Raw genomic sequence first — 23,460 nt, 5'->3', positions numbered from 1 at the left:
GGAATCAGACCAGAAACTTTGCAACTATTAGATGAAAAGATGTCAACATGCCAACATATTGGCATAGGACAGATTTCCTAAAAAGGCCACCAAAGCTCAATAAATAAAACCATGAATCAATAAGTGGGGTGGCATGATACTAAAAGACTTCTGCACAGCAAAGGAAACAAGAGCATGAAGAAAGAGCCTACAGAATGGGAGAAAATCTTTGCCAGCTCCTCCTCTGACAGGGGATCAATATCCAGAATATATAAAGAACTCAAAACACTTAACACCAAAAAAAATCATATAACTCAATCAATAAATGGGCAAAAGAACTAAACAGACATTTTTCCAAAGAATAAATACAAATGTCCAACAAGTACATGATAAATGTTCAACATCTTTAACAATCAGGGAAATGCAAATCAAAACTACATTAAGATTTCATCTCGCTCCAGTTAGAATAGCAGTCATCAAGAATACAAACAATAATAAATGCTGTTGAGGATGTGGGGAAAAGGTACACTTATACGTTATTGGTGGGACTGCAAATTATTACAACCACTCTGGAAAGCAGTATGGAGATTCTTCAAAAGACCAGGAATAGAACTACCACATGACCTAGCTATCCCACTCTTAGGTATTTATTCAAAAGAACCAAAATCAGCATACTAGGGTGGTACAGGCACATCAATGTTTATAGCAACATAATCCACAGTAGCCAAGTTACAGAACCTCTCAGGTGCCTGTCAACAGGTGAATGAATAAAGAAAATGTAAGCTGGGTGTGGTGGCACATACATGTAATCCCAGCAACTTGGAAGGCTAAGGCAGGAGGATCATGAGTTCAAAACCAACCTCACCAACTCAGTGAGGCCCTAAGCAACTTAAGGAGACCCTGTCTTAAAATTAAAAAACAAAAAAATGTTTTAAAAAAGGGCTGGGGATGTGACTCAGTGGTTAAGCACCCCTGGGTTCAATCCCCTGTACCAAAACAAAACAAAAAAATTTTAAAGCAATGTGGTATATATGCATAATGGGATTTTACTTAGCCATAAAGAAGAACTAAATTATTATTATCCGTTTGCTAGCAAATGGATAGAACTGGAAATCATCATGCTGATCTCCAGCCAACCTCAGAAAATTAAGCATCAAATGATCTCTCACATGTAGAAGATAGAGCAAAATAAGAAAAATAAAAGGGAGGGGGTGGAATTCCATGAAAATAGAAGGGAGATCAGTGGACTAGAGGAAGGAGGTAAAGAGGGAGGGAGGGAGGAAGGATAGAAATAGGAACGATGGAAGGAAATCGATCTAATTGTGCTGCATACATATCCAGATATACCACAGTGAATTTCACCTTTATGTATCTCTACAAAGCATCAATTTAAAAACAATAAATAAATATAAGGAAGACCAGCAGAGAGGTAGGGGAAGATCATGAGGGAGGAGGGAAGAGGAGAAGTGCTGGCGATTGCGAGGGAGCGAATTACATTCCATGAGTGTATGATCATGTCAAGATGACCTCCAACATTATGTGTAACCATAGCACGCTAATAAATTCATGTAAAAATTATAGATACAAAGCCAAAGAGCCAAAAATAACTAGAATAGAATTCATCAGAAAAGAGGGATATATTGATAAAATGACTTTTTCTTTCAGGATATCTGCACTTACCCTAAGAAATAACACCAAAAGTTTTTGAGGATAATGGCACAGGAATGACTTGCTGTAATTGGTGTTTCTACCCCACTATGCACCAAAGTCCATTGTACCTGACAGATAATGGGACTCTGTCACCAAGTTGCTGCAGACTAAGCAACAAGAAATATAACGTCATGATTAAGAAACAGAAGAGCAAAACAAAATCCTAGAGATTTACTAACATAGGCTCAAACTCCTGCACAGACTTTGGTGGGACTGGTGTCCAGCTGTGCTCTTCTACTTTCTGGTTGCCTGTACCTACGGGACCCATGTTCCTTTGAATTTCCCACCTGGTCACTGTGGGCATTCAAGCCTGCGACCTTATGGTATAGGTTAGCTGAACGCTGGCCTCTTGCCCACTCCCACCCTTGAAAGATGGTTTGGCAGTGACTGATAACCCATATTTACCTTAAACTGAACTTTCATTCTGATGATAAATAGGATTTGAGTGTTAAAATTATCAGGAGCTGAGAAATGATAGAAGCTTAAATAACTTCCTGTGAATTATAACCTTTCAGCCTTAGAAAAATAAAAGAGTAGGTGAAGAAGACTTTCCACTGATAAACAGGCAGCTTTATCTCTGCAAAGTTACAAAAGAGGTTTTGTAGCACAGCGCAAACAGACTGATAAGGAGAGCTGCCCCTGAGGTCGGACTGTTCACTAACTGGCCCGAGGTGGCTGGGGTGGAGCTGCACTGTGGTCAATCAGCCCTGACTCAATGCTTCCTGGCCTCATGGAGCTGAAAAAATGATGTTTCTGAACACAAAGCTTGCACCCTTCTAACTTTTTAAACATCTCAGGCCCTTCCTATGCCAGAAAGTAGCCTTCTTTCCATTGTATTCACAAACTCTCTAAAAGACACAAATGATACTTTTTGTCAGGTGAGAGATAATTTACTTTCCTTCCTCTGAATAAAATGCACTCATCCTTTTCACACGTGATGAAATATAAGCTTACCCCCTTCTCGATCTTTGGTTGTGCTACAGGTTTTTCAATAGCACTCATCACAATTTGCATTGAGATTATGATTAATGGTACTTTCTCCTGGGTCATGTGAGAAGCACATGAGCTGTGGTGTCAGAGGTTGTGCCTTCTGTCAACCAACCATGTGAAGCTGCAAAGTTTCTTAATGCCCTTTTTCAGCCTTTGCTTTCTCCTTCAGAATTTAAGATAACATAAGTCTTTGCCTGGATATAATAGGAATAATAATTATTTTTGATGGGTTATGAGGACTGGAATATATATATATATTTATATATATAATTAATTATATATAATATATAATTACTCCACAGCCTGTGACCACATGCTTTTGTATTTTAGCCAAGTATTTTCTTTCCCAGGCACTTTATAATTAATATAGCCTCTTTCTCTGTTTTACTTTGGATAAGATACATCTTTTGTGTTTTTGAGTTCTCTTAATGCAGCGAGAAAGAGTGAGATTGGTGATTGCTTTAGTTTGGCTGATGCAAGGAGGAACCCTGGACTGCATCCATCTAAACAGCACACGTCCCACGTTTCTGGAGACTGGAGGCCTGAGGGCAGCGTCCAGCACATCGAGGCTCTGGTGGGGCCTCTTCCAAGTGGGAGACTGCTTTCTCCTCATCCTCACACAGCAGGAGAGGGTGGGACAACTTACCCTGGGGTTCCTTTTGTGAGGACACTGATCCCACCCTGAGGGGCCACCTTTGTGACGTAAGCCCCTCCCCGAGGCCCTACCCCTCAACCATCACACATGGGGCTAGGATTTCAACATGAATTCTGGGGAGACACAATATCTGGTCCACTGTAGTGATGTATCTGTTCTAAAGGTGATAAAAACCAATGCCAGGAGCGTAACTGCTCATAACCTCCAGCAAGATGAATGCTTGTTAAAGCAAAGGGGAAGTGCCACCCAGTCCCGACTTCCTAATCAGCCCGCGGTCCTCTGGTTCAGCTCAGTATGACATTGTCGTCTGCTGTCTCAGGCCCAGAGACAGGTGCCAGGTACACCGTGAAGGAAGCACAGCCGCAGCCCAGTGTTCAGCGTGGTAACAGGAGGGTGCGTGCTGGTGGCCTAGTTGTGATGGGCCTTATCCCCAGATTTCTTCTAGGGCCCCTCAGTGCAGAGGCCACAATTAGACACCACTGTTTGATTGAGCACCAAGCAATGTAAACATTTAGGAGTTGCTTCAACCTCAGAGCTTGTGCTGGATACAGCAGTGTGACTTTTTTATGATAATTTGTGAATGGTCAGTGGTTCACAGCAGGTTTATTTTAACACATATTGGGTTTCAAAAAATATCATATATCATTAAAGTGTACAGTATGATGTTTTGATATACCTAAAGATTTTGAAAAGGTTATTATGGTCACACAAATTAATATCCATATAATTGACCAAAGTAAATTCCTCAGAATTGCACATTCATGTCAGTTAAGTGTAAGAAAAGTTTCAGACGATTGAATGAATGATTTTAATTAAGCTTAAAAGGTGAATTATGGGTATCTTGGAATGATTGGTGGACGACATAGATTTGCAGATGGGTGATATTCTGTAAGTAAGTAGTGAGGACTACTAATGAGACAGTTGGGGGATAATTTTATCTGCTTTTGTTCTTTTCACTTCAGATACTTTTGCCTTTAGAATAAAGCAGGGCTTGTTTTATTTTTTATTTACAACCTACATAGTATAAGGTGTGAAATAAAACAGTTATTAATAGGGAACATTAAAAAATTTTTTTTAGTTATAGATGGACACAATACCTTTATTTTGTTTATTTATTTTTGTGTAGTGCTGAGGATCAAATCCAGGGCCTCATACATGCTAGGTGAGTGCACTACCACTGAGCCATAATCCCAGCCCTATAGGGAACATTTTTGAAATGCATTTTTTGTGAATTGAAGGAAAAAGTGAAGACTAAATTGCAAAGAAGAGAAACGGGCAGGAACAGCTATTGTGCTAGGGCACAAAAAGTCCTTGTTCACCCTTGGGCTAGACTAAATTCTCTGCACGAGGGAGTCCTTGGTTTCATATTTACCCGGTTCTGTTCACTTCCTGCTCAGTCCATATTCAGCTTTGTGATTTGTTTACTCTGGTCATGTGTACTAATTATTTTGCCCAAAGGCTCTCAGCATTTTTTAAAAATGTAAAATGGTGCATACAAGCTTGGGAAATTCCAAAAAAGTCTTTTCGGTTGCCCATTAGGGTGCTCATTAATTAAGCCTCCCTTACTTATTTTTGTGAACAACTCTTTCCTCTCCATTTAATAAGCTTACTGAATGTTTCAGTGCATTCAAAGATTCAGAACACTCTTTTAGAAGCTATGACTTAGGCAATGGGCGAATTTAAATGCTGACTGTTTTGTAAAGAGCCTGATTCCATTGTGCAGGGCATGCAAGCCTCTTTTGAGGGGGAATTCACATTTTTGAGAACTTTCATACTAGCCAACAGTTTATTTCAGGTTTTTATCATATTTTTAAGGAAGTAGCTACATAAGACCAAAATTAAAATTTAGGTGAAAAATAAAAAATATAATCACTACATTATATTCAGCATTGAAATATTTTAGAAAAGTCTAGATTAAGTTTTCATATAGAATTTAGTAACACTTAGATGCAAAATCTCTAGTGGAGATTTATCAATTCACAGAGTTGGGTTACCAACAGATAGCTAAATATTATCAAACTAATGTTGTGGTACAATACTAATGAGGCAACTCACATATTTAAAATATGAAAAATATAAATCAAATGAAAGAATAATATTAAGATTTGCTATGAAACAAATGTTCTAAAGATAATGATCAAAACAACTTTGAAACTTGCTGAAAAACAAAATTTGCTTAAGGGTACCAGTTTTAAACAATTCAGTGCAAGCTTCGTATAGAATATCTGAAATTTTAGCCTCAAATTGAAACTCTATTAGTGATAGAAAAGTTTTAAACCATTAGGCACAGTTATAGACACTTTATTTCTTGATTTAAAAGCATATTAAATACATTTCTAAAGGAAACATAAGCATTTTTACAAACCACAAGTTGCTCTCAGAAAGGGTTCCCATCCTTGCCCTATGTACTGTTGTGGTTTCTCAAACCTATCCCAGTGTTGCGATCCCCTGCCATCCATCTCTCACATGCTTACCTCTGAGATGAAGGAATTGGGGTTCCTTAAAGCACACTGTTAGCTTGTCCCACTCCTGAGAAAAAGTCTCAAAACTCAGAGGAAGGCTGCAGGTGAGGGTGAGTGAGACACAAAGAGGGGATATCTTATTTCATCACAGAGGGCCTAGTAAGATGAACAGAAGCTTGTCTTGTACCATGGAGGGTGCTACTTAACTAGATTTGCATCTCATTTCCAAGGAAAAGTTTACTTTCTCCATCCATCTACACTTAGCCTTCCTAGATTCATGGCAGAGGCATGAATAGCACCAATAATCTGGTACTCGTGGAAGTGGTGGGGCATTTCAAGTAATTTTTCATAAAAGATTTGGTCTGGGGGTGGGATATTCAAGCAAATGAACAGTAAAGTGAGGGATGATGTTGCAAGGTCCATTCACTGTGCAAACAGTCTAGTGGGGAACAAAGTCCACAACTCATACCTCCTCCCACGCTGGAATCAGAACCTGCAAGGGACACTCGGACATTCTGAGGTTTCTCTTGCTCTTCACTGCTGAGTTCCTCAAGCAGTCATCTGGAGACCTCCCAAGTAGGTTAAGCAGTCGTTCATTATGCCATTGTGTGATTTTAGGAAGACAGAAGAGAGTCCTGTGGACACTGCCCCTCCTAGTCTTGCCAAATCAGCTTTTGAAGATGGCTGCAGTTTCACAGATAATGCTTCATTGTTTATCCTCAAGCCAAGGACTTAGTTTTAGATTTAGTCTGTGGGGAGGGATTTAGTTTGTGGGGAAGGTAGTTCATTGACCTGGAGTCACTTATACTTTAGTAAGAATGAATTTAACAGTAATTTACATAGGAAATAATGAGTGTAAAATCATTTCCTAACTCACAGATTATCAGGTATTAAATTATTTGAACACTATTTGAAAAATCCTTTTTACTGTCATAGCTAATATTTGTTGATTGCTTATTACATGCTAGTCAGTGTTCTAAGATTTCATGAAAACAAACATGTCTGAGATAAATATGATTTCTATCCTCATTTTACAGATGAGAAAATGAGGCACAAAGAGTTTAAGTATCTTTCCAAAAGTCACAGAATTAATAAGTGTCTTAAACCAAGATTTGCACCTGACAGTGCAGTGTAGTTGAACTCTCTTACTCAGTTCCTCTCTGCGAAGGTGTGAGGGCTGAACACGTGGGAGGAGAAAAGAGATTCGTGAAATGTGAAAAGTCTGAAGTCTGAATCTTCAAAGCTAATGTTTCTAACCACTGTGTCCAAAATTCAAGTACTACTTCTAGTGCCACCACCATCGAACACAACTTATGAGTGTCACCTGTGTGCCAGGCCACCCCTTCTGTCAGGATAGTCCTATATCACTCTGTCAGTGACTCGTAGCTAAACTCAGCCAGCTGCCTGTTTCGGTAAATAAAGTTTTATTGGAAAACAGCCATGCTCATCCATTTATTTATTCTCTTTGACTGCTTTTCTACTAAAATGTCAAGTTGAGTAGTTATGACAGAGGTCCCCTGACCTGCAAAGCTGAACATATTTACTAACTGCTTTTCTACAGAAGTTTGCTGACCCCTACCCTGAACCATCACTTAATGTACACATTATTTTCATTCCCATTTTAAGGCGAACATTTTGGAATTCAGAGAGATGAGGTAATTTGCCTACTAAACTATTAAGGAGCAAGAACTAATGAAAACCTAAGGTCTAGATGACTCCAGAACCGTTTTTTCCATTTCCAAAACTTACAAAGGCAACAATTTTTATGGTTACCAGTTGTGGGAAAGGATATTTCCTAATAACATCAGTTAATAATACCAGTTCTAAATTTTGAAATGATGTTAAGGATATGCCATTGCCTTACCTTCTGAGAACTTACTGTACTTGACCCCTTGGGGATGGATGCTTAGGGGCTTGTCTGCCTTATTCTTAAAGTGGACTTTCATGATGTCTCCAACTTCAGCATATAAAGTGGGTCCAAGAAGTCCTGTGGAAACAAAGATTTAAAAAAATGTGTGTTCACTAATCTCCAGGATATATAAAGAATTAAAAAAACTTAACACATACACACACAAAAATAATCAATAAATGGGCTGAGGAACTAAACAGACACTTCATAGAAGAAGAAATACAGCTGATCAACAAACATGAATAAATGTTCATCATCTCTAGCAATTAGAGAAAAGCAAATCAAAACTACTCTAAGAGTCCATCTCACTCCAGTCAGAATGGCAATTATCAAGAACACAAGCAATAATAAGTGTGGGTGAGGATGTGGGGGAAAGGTACACTCATACATTGATGATGGGACTGAAAATTGGTGCAACCATTCTGGAAAGCAGTCCTCAGAAAACTCAGAATGGAACCACCATTTGACCCAGCTATCCCACTCCCTGGTTTATACCCAAAGGACTTAAAATCAGCATACTACAGTGACACAGCCACATCAATGTTTATAACAGCTCAACTTGCAATTGCTAAACTATGGAACCAACTTAGATGCCCTTCAACAGATGAATGGATAAAGAAAATGTGATGCATATACACAATGGAATATTACTCAGCCTTAAAGGAGAATGAAATTATGGCATTTGCCGGTAAATGAATAAAACTAGAGAATATCATGCTAAGTGAAATAAGCCAATCCCCAGAAAACCAAAGGTCAGGATGTTTTCTCTGATAAGCAGATGCTGATCCATAGTGGGGGTGGGGTGAAGAAGAATGAAGGAACTTTGGATTGTGCAGAGGGGAGTGTGGGGAGGGTTGGCATGGGGGATGGGAAGGACAGTAGAATGAGACATACATTATTACCCTATATACAAGTATGATTACACTACTGGTGTGACTCAGCACCATGTACAGACAGAGGAAGGAGAAGTTATGTTCCATTTGTGTACAATGTGTCAAAATGCATTCTATTGTCATGTATAACCAATTAGAACAAAAAAAAAAAAAATGTGCGTTCAGGATCATCAAAGACTGCAATGCCAAGCTGGAAAAACATGCAGAGAAACTCCAGAAGCAATTGCTATCATTCTTCCTGGTCCTGAAGCTGACTTGCTTCTCTTGAATCTGGAAGACCCAGTCAGCACATTAACTCTACATTACATATAATCAAAGCAGTCCAGTCCTTGACTGGACCCAGAGCAAGTCAAGAGAGCAGGGGAGACCTTTCTGACCAGGTCCCCCTCTGATACACTGCCTTTCCTTAGACACTGCTAACTTTGGTCAAGAAGATCATTTTCAGTTATGCCAGGACATAAAGAAATGATTATACTTCTCTGAAGTAGGAGACCCCAGAGGCCTAAATAACACAGCTCTCTGGCCTTGGGGCAAGTTTAGAATTCCTAAAATAGAAGTAAGCCTAACGTATCCAAATAACAGTAAGAAGAACAGCCTGGGCAGAGTGAGAAGAGACGAGGTGAGTGGAGGCGGGGTGTAGATCATACAAGGCCCCATGGCCGTGGGAAGGAATTTGGATTTTCCCCTATGTAAAATGGCAAGTCACTGGAGACTTGTGCAACAGAGATGGTCAGATGTGTTTTGAAGGTCTGTTGCTGGCAGTGCAGGGAATAAACCGTCACGGCAGGAAGAGTGAAAGCAGAGGACTCTGGCATTCAGGAAGGAGACTGTGGTGTCCTGGGCCACCCTGTGTAGCAGTGATGCGATAGAGGAGGTTGGATTCTGGACACATAAAGGTAAAGCAACAGGATTTCCTGTGGATTGACGTGGCATGTGGAAGAAAAACCAAGGATGACTGAGGTTTTTGACCTGATTAATGTTACCAGTTAATGACACAGGAACAGGTTAGAGATACAGACCTCAAGAGTAGGGTCTCACTCGGAACAGGCTGGGCACTGAGCGAGGTCATGGGCCATGTGGATAAATGCACACAGCCTGTCCTTTGGGTGCTTACAGTGAGTTTGAAGGTAGATATACAGTAGGAGCTACCACTGAGACATGGTTGGCAGAGAAGATGCAGGACTAATTCTGTCTGGGGAGTTAAAGTCAACCTCTTCCGTTAACATTGAGTCAGAGTTTTGAAGAATCACATATTTTCCCAAAGTGAAGTTCTTAATGTCTCCACTTCAGAATAACCTGGGGTCTTACTAAAACAAAAATTTTCAATGACCACCTTATGAATCTGCATTTTCACCTGTGATTCTGGCTCCTTTAAAGTTTGAGAATCTGTCATCCAAAGTCCCATTTCAGACAGGTGACTGGATCAACTTCCAAGCCATCCATAAGTCCTCATGGGATTGGTTTCTGCCCATTAGGAATTTCAGAAGTAGAGGGAAGTGTCAGTGGTCACAGAGTCCCCCAGGCGTGCACTGACAGTGGTGATGGTGACGACGCAGCCTCTGCACCCACCTAAGACAGCCACGCACCCTGAGCCCTTGCAGTACTCCTCACAGGAAGTCTTCAGGGAGACACTAGAATTCTTATTTTATAGGTAGGGAAAATAAGCCTCAGAGAATTTAAATATCTTGCCCAATATAACAGTGAATGAGAGGCAAAGCCATGATTAAAATTGAAATCTAGCTGAACTTTAAACCACCTCTTTATCCTGCAATCTCCACGTTTTTTTGCATTCATTCAACAAATATTGATTGTTCACATCCTCCAGGATTCAGAACTGCCATGATGCATAAAGAGTAAAATACACTCTCTGCCTTCATAGAGCTTGTAAGGTAGTAGGAAAGACAGATTCTAAGACTGGACCCAGGGGCACTCGACCAGGGAGCTTTATCTCCAGCCCTTTTTATCGTTTTTACTTTGAGACAGGGTCTCGCTAAATTACTAAAGCTGGCCTCGAACTTGCAATCCTCTGGCCTAACCTCCCAGCTGTTGGGATTATAGGCGTGCACCAGCTGCCCTGTGTAAAGACAGATTTTAACAAATAATCATATGAATATTTAATTATCAACCGTGGTGATCCTTATGGCAGAACAGTGCAGGGTGCTCTGAAAGTGTTAGGTGGGGGATCTAGTCCACTTTTGGTCAGGGAGAGGGTCAGAGTTGGGAAACACTTTCCGGAGGAAGCCACACTTTAACTGAAGTCCAAGGACAGAGAAGCCAAGAGATGGGCAGGGTCTTTCTAGGGAGTGGGATAAGCATGTACAAAGGCCTTGAGATGCCAGAAATCTTGGCCTGTTTGGATAACTGGCAGGTGGCCAGAAAGCTTAGGAGGAGCAAGAGCAAAGTGGAAGGGGAGACTGCAGACTGCACCCCTGGCCCCCTCTTCAGGGCCTTGCAGGCTTTCCGGAGTCTTGCTGTGGCCTAACAGTGTTCAGAGGCTCTTAGAGAGTTCTCAGCAAGGGGACAGCATGGACCAGGTGTGGATAATCTCTGGCTGCATTTGTGGAGAATGACCTGGGGAGAAACCAGTGTGGATGCTGAGAGAAGGCCCCGTTGATGTACGTCCAGGTTGTGGTGTGGAGATGACAAGGAAGGAACATGCGAGATCTGTTTGGGGGATTCGCGTCTCAGGACTTGATGGACTGCATGTGGGACATCACCATGGATGCCATGGATGGTTGTGAGGCCTGGTTTGGGAGCTGGGCGGATGAAGTGCTGCTCTCTGAGGTGGAGGACACTGGCAGAATAAAGTCCCCTCCCTCAGAGAGGTCCGTGTTTTAATGCTTATGATTTATTAGTGTGCTGCCTTATATTGCAGAAGGGACCCTTTGCATGTGACTAAGAATCTTGACGGGAAGAAGTCTGGGGGTTAGTGGGTGGGCCCAGTGTGGTTACAGGGTTCTTATGAAAGAGCATTTTAGAGGGTTAGGGCTGGGGGTGCAATTCAGTGCCAGTTTAGTAGCCTGACGTGAGAGGTCTCAGTTCAGTCCCAACCTCTGCAAAATGAGAGCGAGCGAGAGAGAGAGAGAGAGAGAGAGAGAGAGGAGAGAGAGAGAGAGAGAGAGAGAGAGAGAGATTAGAGGATTAGAGGATGCCACTCTGCTGACTTGGAAGATGGGGGAATGTATACAGGCAGCTTAAGTAATTGGAAAAGGCAAAGAAATGATTTTCCTCTAGAGCCTCTAGCAGTAACACGGCTCTGGATTCTAGCCCAGTGAAACCCATTTTGAACTTCTGACCTCCAGAACTGTAAGAGTTGTGTTGTTTTAAGGCACTGAATTTGTGGTGATTCGTTACAGCGGCAATGGTTATCTGTAACCTACCATCCTACCCCTGTCTTCCCACCCATTGCTGTCTTGCTCCTTTTACAGAATTTCTAGTCCATGAGTTTATACTGTTCTATGCCTGAAGCTTTCTTTCATTTGCTTTGTGTTAGCTCTGCACAGGACCACGGAGGGCATGTAGTTCCATGTTCATTTTAGAGATGGTTCACAAAGCCTGGGAGGGAGGAGTAAGGTGGTTCCCCAGGGGAAGTCAGTGATTTGGTGGCATTGCTGGCACTAGAACTCAGCTCTACACTCTGGAACCAAAGCTTTCTCTTCCACCTTCCACAGAGCAAGTCAGACCCTCCCCTTCCTAGAAAAGTACAGAAGTCTTCAGCTTTCTTGGCTCCTGACCATGTCTGACTCTTCCACTGATCCTATCTGGCTGCTACCTTCCACCTCGGCTTCTCCTGGAAGTCCCACTGGCTACTCCCAGCGTCCTAGACTGCCTGTGCCATGCTTTGTTGTCATGGTTACCTGACCTGGTTAATCCGTTTGTTGGCATCACATGGCTTTAAATGCCCGATGCCCAGGACAAGTCTCCTAAGTTCTCTTCCTAATGAGACCTTTACAGTGACAGTTTGGGGTTTTTGTTCAGCCTCCCTTCCTGATTCTTCAGAATTAAGCAAAACTAAAGGATGTTTTCATTGATGCAAACCAGATACCTTAACACATGCAGGCAAACACGTGTTGCAATATTTTTGAGCTGCTGATTAGCTCCTCCGTAAGTCCTTTCCACCTTCCCCTCAGAGCCCAGAGGTGGACTGGGGGAAGGCCTACCTTGGAGTTCATGGAGTTGTGAAGATGGAAAGAAATGCCTGCCGGAGATGAGCTAGCCTAGTCCCCTGCTCTGGCTGAACAGGGAATTACGTGAGACAAGAAGCAGCTATTTTAAAACGCCTTTGGGAACAAACATTTCATAATCTTCCTTGAAAAGAAGCAGAGACTCATCACTAGCTCTTTTAAAGCCTGTGACAAAATTCCTGAAAATGAGCCTGGCCCTCCCCCTGTCCAGTGCTCACAAGCCTCACTGAACGTCAGCCCTGTAGCCTTGCCCCCATCCACGATTACAACAACTTCTGGGGTCACCCTGCAGAAGTGCAGCATCATGACTTGTTCAGGGGTCAGCTAGAATCATACCTACCAGATGAGCAGAGCAGAAAATGGAGCAAAGGTACAAATGACCCAGGGCCAAGCTGGGGAACTCATGGTTAGTGGCAGCGTTCACATACAGATCTTCTCAATCAAAATCTGCGGCTCTCCTTCACACCAGCTCTGCTTCCTTGTCTCAGCTACAAAGGTGAACACAATGCCACTGCTACTCTTCAGGGCTTCGTAGTTAAACAACTTAGAGAATTCAAGAAGAGACTGCGTAAAAATGGATGCTGGCATACTTAGTTTGCCTAAAACAAATGCAATCTGAGATGTGCAGAAGTTGACAGAAAAGTAATGCTTAAAGTGAAATGAACTTAAACATGAATCAGAAACTGATTCATTAACTCTCAAGGTCCACTTATAGTTAATGAAGTTAAATAGGAAATGACTATAAAAGCTAATCATCTGAAAGGATTTCCATCACAGTACTCTTCTCTTCAAAAACTACCAAATCTTCCATATTGCTTGGAGCCCAGGCTGGCATTTGTCCTTTTTACTACTTTGCACTCAGTGGATGTCCTATCCAGTATGACATTAACATTTGGTTAATTTGTCAAAAGCCACAAAAGGTGCAATCTCAAATACCTGCCAGTCCCTCTTTTCTAGGCCTAAGGACTATGTTTCCAAGCCCATTTTCCTTTTTACCCACCTACAATTTAATTTCATTAAACAGTCCTTAAGTATCTGCTATATATGCTAAACTTGGAACTGGAGAATGAAAATGAGTAGGCTCTGTGATAGATGAGGGGAGGTCCTTCGGCTTCTGTCCTCGCCACAGACTAACTCTACAGGCAGCCTTACTTACTCTCCTCCTGTCTCCCAGTGAAGGCTGTAGCCCTTCTGCTTCAAGCTGAGCCAGCCCAAGCTTTGAATCCCAGCACTTCCTGCTTCTTCGAACTCCATGAATCATTCTCTCTCAGGTGTCTTTGTACTCACCTTCTTAATTGGAATCTTCCCTAATATATCAGGTTTCTGAATTCTGTTTTATGAAACTCCAAAATATCCTTAGACCCCTCATTCCTCTCTAGAGCTGACCTGTTTCTCCCCCTATTTGGAGCCAAGTTTCAGGAAAGAATGATCTCATCTCTTCATTCTTGTTGCTCCTTTGAACTCTGTCTATGACCTTTTCTCCTTAAACTCCCCTTAAACTCTTCATTTACCATCTTGGTTCTGATGTCTCCCAAATATTTATGTCCAGTATAGATGTCTTTCCCAAAGGGCAAACTTCTATCTTCTCATTTGAGTCACTAGGTAGATATTTCAATGGTATTTCAAACCCCAAACCTTCCCTCTCAAACTTTCTCCTATTTCTAAATTTTCTTTATCATTGAATGGCAGCATATCACTCTGCTGTTCAAATCAGGAATGTCAGAATCAATCACAATTCCTCTCTCTTCCTCATTATCTACATACAGTTTATTACCAAGTTTAGCTCCTCAATATCTTTGGAATAGTCTGATTTTCCCCACCTCAGCTTCCCTGCTGGATTCTTACCTAGACAAACGCCAAATTCCATCACTTGTTTCTCTAGTCTGGACTTGGCTTTCTCCAACCCGTACTCCTTCTAAAACAAATTTGAGTCTCTCCTGCATCTATCCTTTCAGTACCTCCTACTCTCCTCAGGATAAAGCCTTTCTGTGGCTTCGATCTGGCCATGTCCCCATCTGGTTGCATCTTTTGTCGATTCCTTCCTTGATGTTTGTGCTGATCCAGTTATGGTTCCCCCAATACACATGCTTTCTAACTTCTGAATCACCTTGGTCTAAAATGCATCTCCATCCCTAACCACAGCTTGGATTTCCAAGATCGTACTCTTTTTTTTTTTTCAAGCTATCAACTTAAAAATAGGAAAACTTTCATGACCACTGGACTGGAGATAGGTCTCTGATGTCCTAATGTAGATCCCTCATCGTAGTTCTTCCTTATTTCTGTACTGTCATGACCTTTCTAATTATAGGTCATCCCCAATAACTGGTTGGCACCTGGTAGTCAGGCTCCAGGTCTTACCCAGTTTTATTTTCCCACAACCTAGAATGTCATAGTTCTCAATTACACAAATGTGGAAAAAGGAAAAGAATATTTATATGCATATTTATTTAAAGATTAGTGAATATGGGCTGGGGTTGTGGCTCAGTGGTAGAGCACTTGCCTCGCATAGGCACTGGGTTCAATTCTCAGTACTGCATATAAATAAATAAAAAATAAAGATCCATCAACAACTAAAACAATATTTAAAAAATAAAGATAAGTGAACATATACAAAGAATCTATAAAGAAATGGAGATAATGATGTAGACTCTTCATTCAAGGAATCAGTAGTGAAGGAAAGGAGAAAAGGAAAAGGCAGGCAGGATCATGGGAGATTTCTTCCTTTTCTTTTTTTAGGTTGCAATTTACCTGATCATGATTTTGTTTTGTTGGTGTTGATTTTTGAATTCAGAGAAGGCTGGTTGAGGAAGGATTGAAGATTAAGGGAGATGAGAGGAGTCAGAGCAGATTGGGATAAGTAGGAGAGGTGAAGGTTGAGTCTGGGTAGATGACAGGCCTCTGCCTGGCTAGGGAAGCATGGTGGGGGGGGGGGTCATTCACAAGGGGACCCAATTGAAAGAAGTTCTTCCTTGATGGCTTCTTTCATTTCTGTGGACTATGGTTCCATAATTAAGATCCTAGAACCCTAATGAATTTATTCTCCATGATTATACCAACAGTATAGATGAGAAAGACAGATGCAAAGAATTAGCTATACATAGTTCCTTTGAAAGAATCCAGGAAGACAGATTAAAACAAAAAATCATGCTGTTGAGACACATCTGTGCCTTTTAGACCAACCCACAAGCCCCGTCAAGGTGTGTGTGAGGCCCTCTATCCACTGCTGCTCCCACAGTGCCTGATTCAGTGCCGAGCCCCCAGTGCTCCACTTTGGTTCATTAGACAAATGGGTAAAACTTCAAATTCCTAAAAGTTTTGTTTAGCTATTTTGACCAAGACTAAAAACAGCTGGTTTCATGGGCACGTGACCTGTGCCTTTTAAAAGGGCCCCCTACTCAAAAGGGGCTCTGTTTGCTTTAATGCTTTGCTGTCACTCTTTTGAAAATTCTCAATAACATGAGCAAGGGGTATCACATTCTCGCTGTGCACTGGGCCAACATCTTACACAGTCAGTACTGGTAAAAACAAATAGATATTTTAGATAGATATTTTAATAGATATTTTAGATACAGATAAATAACACATGCTCCATAGAATTTAAATTTATATCTAAAATTTAAATATATATATATATATTTTTTTCAGGCTTACCTGAAATGCTGGATTGAGGTTTTTCTTTCTTAAAATTTGCTTCATACTCTCTGTAGACAATTTTCTTAAAAGAAGTTGTAAAAGGATTCAAACTGGAATCAAAATGCAGAAACTAATTTGAAAGATGTATATGACATCTACTTACATTATAACCAAGTATATCTCTCATAACCTCAGACTTCTAGCAGAATGACAGCATTTTATAGATATGAACAATAAGTGGAACTAATGAAATAATTATTGGTCTCTTCAAAAATAGTATGCTGTGATCACATTCTTTCATAAGTTTAGGCTGCCCTAATGCTGTTTCTCAGAATCAATTTTCTTAAAAGGAACCTAAGATCATAGTATGAACTCAAACTTTAGGTTTAGGTTTTAAATGATTAAAATCACTTATAGGTAAATAGGTAAGCTGTTTTCAACTGATCAATCAAATACAATTTTTCTTAAAACACTTCTTACAAATTATAATTTTAAGCCACTAGGGAATATCTTAAATTCATATTGATTTGTTGGATACTTTCTACTTCAGAGGGTGGATATAGGTAATGGAGTAAACTCTCTGGGATTCCTACTGGAAACAAACAAATGAAAAAACTATCTTGGGAAGATTAAGTAACTTTCCAAGGAAATACAGTTGATATATGACAGAGCCAAGATCCAAAATGGTTAAAATCATTTCCTGTCCTGTATCCTGACCCAGTTAATCCCTATTTTAATCTTTTTTTCTAGGTTCAACAGGGTTCTGAGTCTTAACCACAGTACCATCTTCCACAGGAATGACAGAGGCTGTGAAAGGAGAACGTCCTCCATCCAGGTGGCTCCCTCGTCAATAATTGACCCACCCTTCTTTCCTAACCACGGGAGATCTGCCAGTGCAGTGCGGTCCCAACGCTGTACATTCGATCTTTTGGTCTGTGTGCTTTGGCCTGCATCTACCCATCCCCACCCCAAGGCGTACATACCGCCTGCTACCGGGAAACCAGTCACCAAGCTCCTGTTCCACCCATGGGCAGGCAAGATCGGTGTCAGAAAGAGTGTTATTTTCTATGGGGTTTGAGCGAGCGGCAGTTCACTAAGGGTGTGGGCATGAACTTGGATGAATCACTAGAAATGCAATATTATCGTTTAAAAATAAAAATTTCTTTGTACTATAAGACCAAGATAGTATATAATGCCCTCTTAAATAACCAGTTACAATGGAATTTTTAAAGGGTTAATGTGATACATGAAAAGACTCTCGAAATATTACTTTTTTTTGGCAGATTGCTTTGGTTTTGTAATTGTAAAAGAGGAACACAGTTTTCACAATCATCTAAACTATGATGCTAAGTTAAAAAAAAAAGTGATTCACATTAGGAGGCTTACCATTTAAGATGAATAAAAATAAGATTAGCTGGAAAAATTGAATAGACCCTATGATTTAGTTAATTTCCAGGAAGTCTCATTTTAACCTTTCAATTAGAAAACTATAGTTTGCAACTGAAAGATAGGGTTTAATATTATTTAAACCTCCTCTTAGTGACACATGCCTTTTAATAGTGACCTTACCAAAATATCTAGGGTAAACCATACTCCAGGAAGTGATTAAGAGAGAAAAAAATTGAGAGTCACAGTAAACAGCCATGAATAAGCCAAATAGGAAGCAGGATAGGGTGAAAGTACTGAAGTGTTGCATATCCATGGACCGACGTTTCAAAAGTCATTTTTAAGAAAGCAACAAAATTATGGCAATAGTTCTTCAATTATCTTCTCAAAATAAAGTACAATGTGCACACCTTTAGTTTTAGAAGATGAAGCTGTATGACAATGGAATAAATAATATGTAACTAGAAGTGACATAAAAATACTAGACTACTAAAAATATGGAATGGGAACTGGAAGAAGGGCAGATGAAGGAGCTTGGTGTTTGTGAATCAATCAACATGTTAAACCAACAATGAGACTACAAATAAACCGTTCTGAAAACAAACTCATGGAAAGAAAGTAGCATCTAAACAATCAAGTCGAATATTTTTCACATTAGTGGAGCAAAATTAGCTCTCACCAAGTTTATTACGCTCTTCATACCTTTATTAATTGTATTTATTTACCAGAAACACACACACACACACACACACACACACACACACACACACACACACGCCTGTGGAATTGCAAAGGGAGTCTTCTCTAAAACATTAGATTATCCACCCTGTCTACCCCACCTGGACACTGCACCTGAATTACCTTAGGTTTGTGGGCTCAGGATGGTAGCTCCAGTTGATGCCCTGAGCGGCCACGTAGAACTGCCTCAGTTGCGCTGCGTCAGCCCTTTGGCTCCCCCAGCCTGCCCAGCTGCTGCACAGGACCACCAGGACCCAGAGGCACGGGCAGTCTAGGAGCATGTTTCCTTTCCTTCTCCTGCCCTCTGCCACCCTGGGAATGGCAGGGCTCGCCTAGCAGCTCGCCGTGCCCGATGCCGCACTGTGAACTGTCCTGGCTGCAGTGAGCTCTGGGAGGCTCTGGGTGGCAGTGTCCTCCTCCCCTGCAGTCTCTGGCTCACCCTCCCTCCCCACTTCCTGGGGTTTGTCCCAGGCGGGGCGTGGCAAGATCACTGTCCTTGGTGATAAGAGGGACAAGAGGGAGAGTTAGTGACTGTTTTTCTACAGGTGAAGAAATGGCAGGCAGAGATCCTGTTAGAGTCTCCAACAGGAGGGACAGTGCCCAGGAATTCACAGGCCACACTTCACTGGCTGAAACCACTGAAGCAGTAGCCTCCCACCATCCATGGTGCTTGGGTCAAAGTTCATGTTTGCCACACTCTTTGCAATTCCCAGTGCACTGAGACTCTGCAGCCTTCCTCCCACAGAGAAAAAGGGCATTTTGCCTGATTTTACCCACAGAGACACTGTGTGTTGAGGTGGGTGATGAGCTCGTGAGGAAGCCAACTTCTACCCAGGTACCGTTGTCTTGATAAGTAAGGGCTTGCTGCTAGTTAGAGCACAGCAGAGCAGAGGGCTTAACTGAGATAATGAGCAGTTCAGATTTCAGTTCCATTTACTAACTGTGTGCTCTTGGGATCAACTCTCCAGATTGTGGTTTTGACATCTGCACAATGGGGTTGCTAATACCAGTTTTTCCTGATAGCATTGTTGGGAGGATAAAAAACATTGCCTAACATTAGAAAGCACACAGCACATGTTTATTTCTGTGATTATGTTTTCCTGTCTCCAGGGCCCCTCATATTTCCTGAAGTATCTGTTTCACACAAGGCCTCTATATCTTATTTTGCTATTGGTAGAGGACCTGAGAATTCTATCGTCTGAGACATCATGACGACTCATCCCAGGGGGCCTGGATCTGTGTGCTCCAAGCTTCTGTGTATGCTTGCCTTCAATTCATTCAACATGTTGTGGTCTGACACCTCCAAGAGGCACTAGTTAATGACACCAGGCTTCTCTGCAACTCCCCTCCACAGTCTTCTTTTTCCCCTTTTGCTAATATTACCTACTGATGAAGAATTCCCTTCGTCTTTGCTTGCCCGTTCTCTAAAGTCCAGAGTTCTACCTATCTCTCTGATTGTGGGCTCAAATTTGACTTTTCTATTTTATGAACTCCTGCAACACCATTCAAGTTATACACTTGTTCCCCTTTATCATACTGTGTGGGTGTCTGTTGTACCGCAACTAGATTATAAACTGTCCAAGGTCTTACACTTCTGTACATTTGATTTGGGACCCAGTGGTTCCCAAAGTTAAGAGACCATCAGGGTTCCCTTATAACTTTCACAAAGTGCAGATTCTGATTCAGAAGACAACATTGAGATCAGTGGCATATAATACCTAGCCTAGTAACTGACAGATGAGAAGCAGTCAGGGATGCCAATGGCAGTATGTCTGAGAAACTTTTTATAAAGCACTGTGTCCCTAAATCCCAAGGTTATTACCAATATTCCTGAAAAATCATTGTAATCTTTAGACTGCTTGACCATTTTCACTTGCATATTTGCTTATGTGTACCCAGTCTATATGACTTAGTCATCGGATTGCATTTCATCATGACCAGATGACTGCACTGCTTGGCTCTCTAACTTTTGCATAATTCTGGATAAGCACTACATAACTTTCAGTGACCCACTTATTAGGTATGAGATTTAAAGACCAGGTAAAACACAACCATTCTTTCTGGTGGAACATTGAGGTAATGAAGACTTTTTGCTTCTCTGCTTCTCTCTTGGATCAGGGAGTGTGATGTCTATTTGCCAGCTCATTTAGAGGTGGAGCTGTAATTAAGACAAGGATAATGTGCACTACACTACACATACACAACAAAGTGATGTATGCAGACCTTATTGGACAAAACATCAATAGGAACATGGCATTTGGGGACAAATCCATTTAATTCTACAATTGAAGTTGGTCTTTGGGTCCTTTGGGAAGGTCTACAGTGAGATGTGGCTTCCTGTGCTGATTCTAGGTCTTCTGTCGTCTTGGGCCCCATCCCAGGTTTCTCTGGAAACCTCAGCAGCAGAGGTCTAAGGGTCCTCATAGACAGTGATCACTGGAGATCCTGGGAGATCCTATCAGAGTTTCCTCAAGTCAGAGATGTGCTTGGCTTCCAACACTGCAGAGAATGCCTTCCTCAACCCCCAAATAGAGGGGCATTTTCATTTCTCTAGTCTGGTCTTCTAGTGAGTCAAATGCTCCAGTCTCTTTGACTGGCTAGTATTTCCAGTGATAGCTGTGTGTAAGTCCACAGACCACAGCACAGACATTTGCTTCTGGCTTCTGCAGCTTGTGTGGAGAAGGAGCACAGGTGGAGCAGGAAGGGGTGGAGGTGGAGAGGTCCTCCACTCTGGTCCAGAGCTCATCTAAAGGACAGTCCATGCCCTTTATCCAGGGGTTTTTACAGAAAACTGTAACAAGTATGCTACAGTTAAAGTCAAGTCTAGCAGGAAGCTCCATGTTCACAAACCAGGATCCTGAGAGGCTGGGAGATAGACAAGTCTCTGAAAATGAGATTAAAAGAAATCAAAATAAGTACTTTTCTTTAAATAAAAGAAAGAAATCTTTCATCATATCTCTCCTCTGATGTTCAAGACAATCTTCTCTTTCTAGATTCCAGATTTTCTGCTCAAGGCCACTGTCCTTAGGAAACTCAGCTATTTACTGCTCTGCTCTGCTCTGGAAAAGGGTGGTGGCAGTTTCAGTTTTCCCAGCAGGTAACAGGGGGTGTCAGGGGTGGCATGGTGTCAGTACACCTAGCAGCCAACAGCAGTAATGCCAGGTGTCCTGGAGGAGGAGACATACTGCTGGAGCACTTCTATCCTGGAGGTTGCAGAAGGCGTGACGACTCCCCTGCCATTGTCACTTCACTGTCACACCTGCCTTTCACTGCCAATACCGTCTCCTTCGTGGCCTGAAGACTTAATACTTGCTTCAGATTTAATTCTTGATTATGTAAAGAAAATCAAGCTTTCTATTCTTCCATTTTTCCCTATTGTTTCCATTTTTTCCTGTTCCTTCAAAAATATCGTCTTAACTTACCAACGCTTAACTTACCTTAAGGGTTCGGGTCAAATGCAACATTTGTAAAAACTCCGTATGTTCCTAGGTGGCTAAAGAACAGAAACACAAGGATGACCTGCTATGTAATGCACAGTTCTCAACACAGTCCCACACATATTGTCTCCATAAACCATGCATTACCAGTCCACCCCCGGAATTTTGTCTGTTTTAATAAGGAAAACGTGCTAAAGCAATTTTAGAGATCCCACTTAACAACTCTGGGTAGTTTGCATTGCATTTTACACCCAGACTGTTATTGTCAATGCTTTATGTGCAGAATTTCTTCTGTGCCCTCTGAGGGGTCTGTACCCCTTTCTTGGTGATAAGAAATAATCACAAAATTCTTAGCCTTGATAAATTGATGATCTAGCATTAGTTTTCAAGAATGGTGGTACTGCCCCCTAGGGGCATCTTTTTGATTTTCTTAACGATCAGGAGTCATACTGACAAAGTAGGCGTGGGTCGGGGTGCTGAATGTCCAAACAGGTACAGGATATAAATGAATTGTCATACATCCCACACAGCTTTGGAATGTCTACTCGATGTTCATAGAGACCAGATATGTTTGCACCTGGAACTTAACAGACTTACACATAAGTATTAAGCATTTCCTGCGTCTTTTAAAGTGCATTTGCCACATGAATTGAGGTAAGATCATAGCAGGTTGTACAACTCTGCTGTGGTTGTTTGCCACTCTGAAATATCAGGTTTGTGTTGGCCATGGCTGGGATGCTGTCTGAGTCCCTCCTACAGCCTTCTGCCAGCCCAGCTGCACAGCCGCTGCTTCCCAGTGATGCTACAGGAAGTGCAAGCTCTGATGGCCTGTGGCACCTCAGCTTTAGCACTTGGTTTCTACTCTAACCCACCGTTTCTTTTATTTATCCTTATACTGTAATTAGGACATTTGCTGATTGTAAAAGCATGGCGTGTGGTGGGGATAGATTATCTTACTTCAGGATCATCCTGAGGACACAGCAAAAGATACAGAGGAGTTAGCCTTTGTGCATGATCTTCCTGACACAGTGCAAACTAACACAACCCACTCAGCCGTAGAACATTTCCATCTCACCTTTGAGGGTTCAGGGGGCACTTCCCGTCATCTGAAAGAAGTGGGAAAACACAAATGATTTGTTTAAAAGGAAAAAAAAAGAAGCGAGATGAGGGGCAGAGTCGTTAGTGATGACAAGATGAGGGGCAGAGTCGTCAGTGATGACAATGACTGAGGAGAACCAGTAGAATGACCTTCAGATGGGCTCGTTCTAAGGGGACTGGGTGCAGTCTACCCTGAAAGGCAGGGCCTGTTGTAGGCTGAATTACAAGCTGTACAGTACTTGATTCCAGAGTCCTCTCACCTTCTTCCTCTTGCCTTTCATTTAAAAAGAGCTCCTCAAGCCTCTGAGGCCTTCAGCCTTTGGGTCCTTGCGGGTCTCCTATTGCAGCATCCTGTGTCCCTCCTTGGGCCCGAGCTGGGCCAGCTG

The 23,460-nt window shown here is 41.7% G+C and overlaps 2 protein-coding genes across 3 annotated transcripts in view; both read right to left on the bottom strand.

Moving 5' to 3' along the window:
* F5 (coagulation factor V) overlaps positions 1-18,950 on the bottom strand; it is a 65,597-nt gene extending 46,647 nt beyond the window's left edge. The window contains 3 exon segments of the mRNA XM_079107115.1: positions 7,661-7,783; positions 16,434-16,525; positions 18,663-18,950. Of these exon segments, the coding sequence (XP_078963241.1) occupies positions 7,661-7,783; positions 16,434-16,525; positions 18,663-18,820 (373 nt within the window). The 5' untranslated portion in view covers positions 18,821-18,950.
* Positions 18,785-23,460, bottom strand: part of LOC306641839 (P-selectin-like) — a 39,127-nt gene continuing 34,451 nt past the window's right edge. Inside the window, exons 14-16 of one of the 2 annotated variants that reach the window (XM_079107114.1) lie at positions 23,052-23,082; positions 21,977-22,032; positions 18,785-21,423 (exon numbers count right to left, since the gene is read on the bottom strand). In XM_079107114.1, coding sequence (XP_078963240.1) covers positions 21,978-22,032; positions 23,052-23,082 — 86 coding nt within the window. In that variant the 3' untranslated portion in view covers positions 18,785-21,423; position 21,977. The remainder of the gene's footprint in view (positions 21,424-21,976; positions 22,033-23,051; positions 23,083-23,460) is intronic. The other variant, XR_013758306.1, reaches the window with a different exon arrangement.

The sequence above is a fragment of the Sciurus vulgaris genome (genome assembly GCF_902686455.1).
Source record: "Sciurus vulgaris genome assembly, chromosome: 12".
NCBI lineage: Eukaryota > Metazoa > Chordata > Mammalia > Rodentia > Sciuridae > Sciurus > Sciurus vulgaris.
This window is presented reverse-complemented; position numbering and strand designations above follow the sequence as displayed.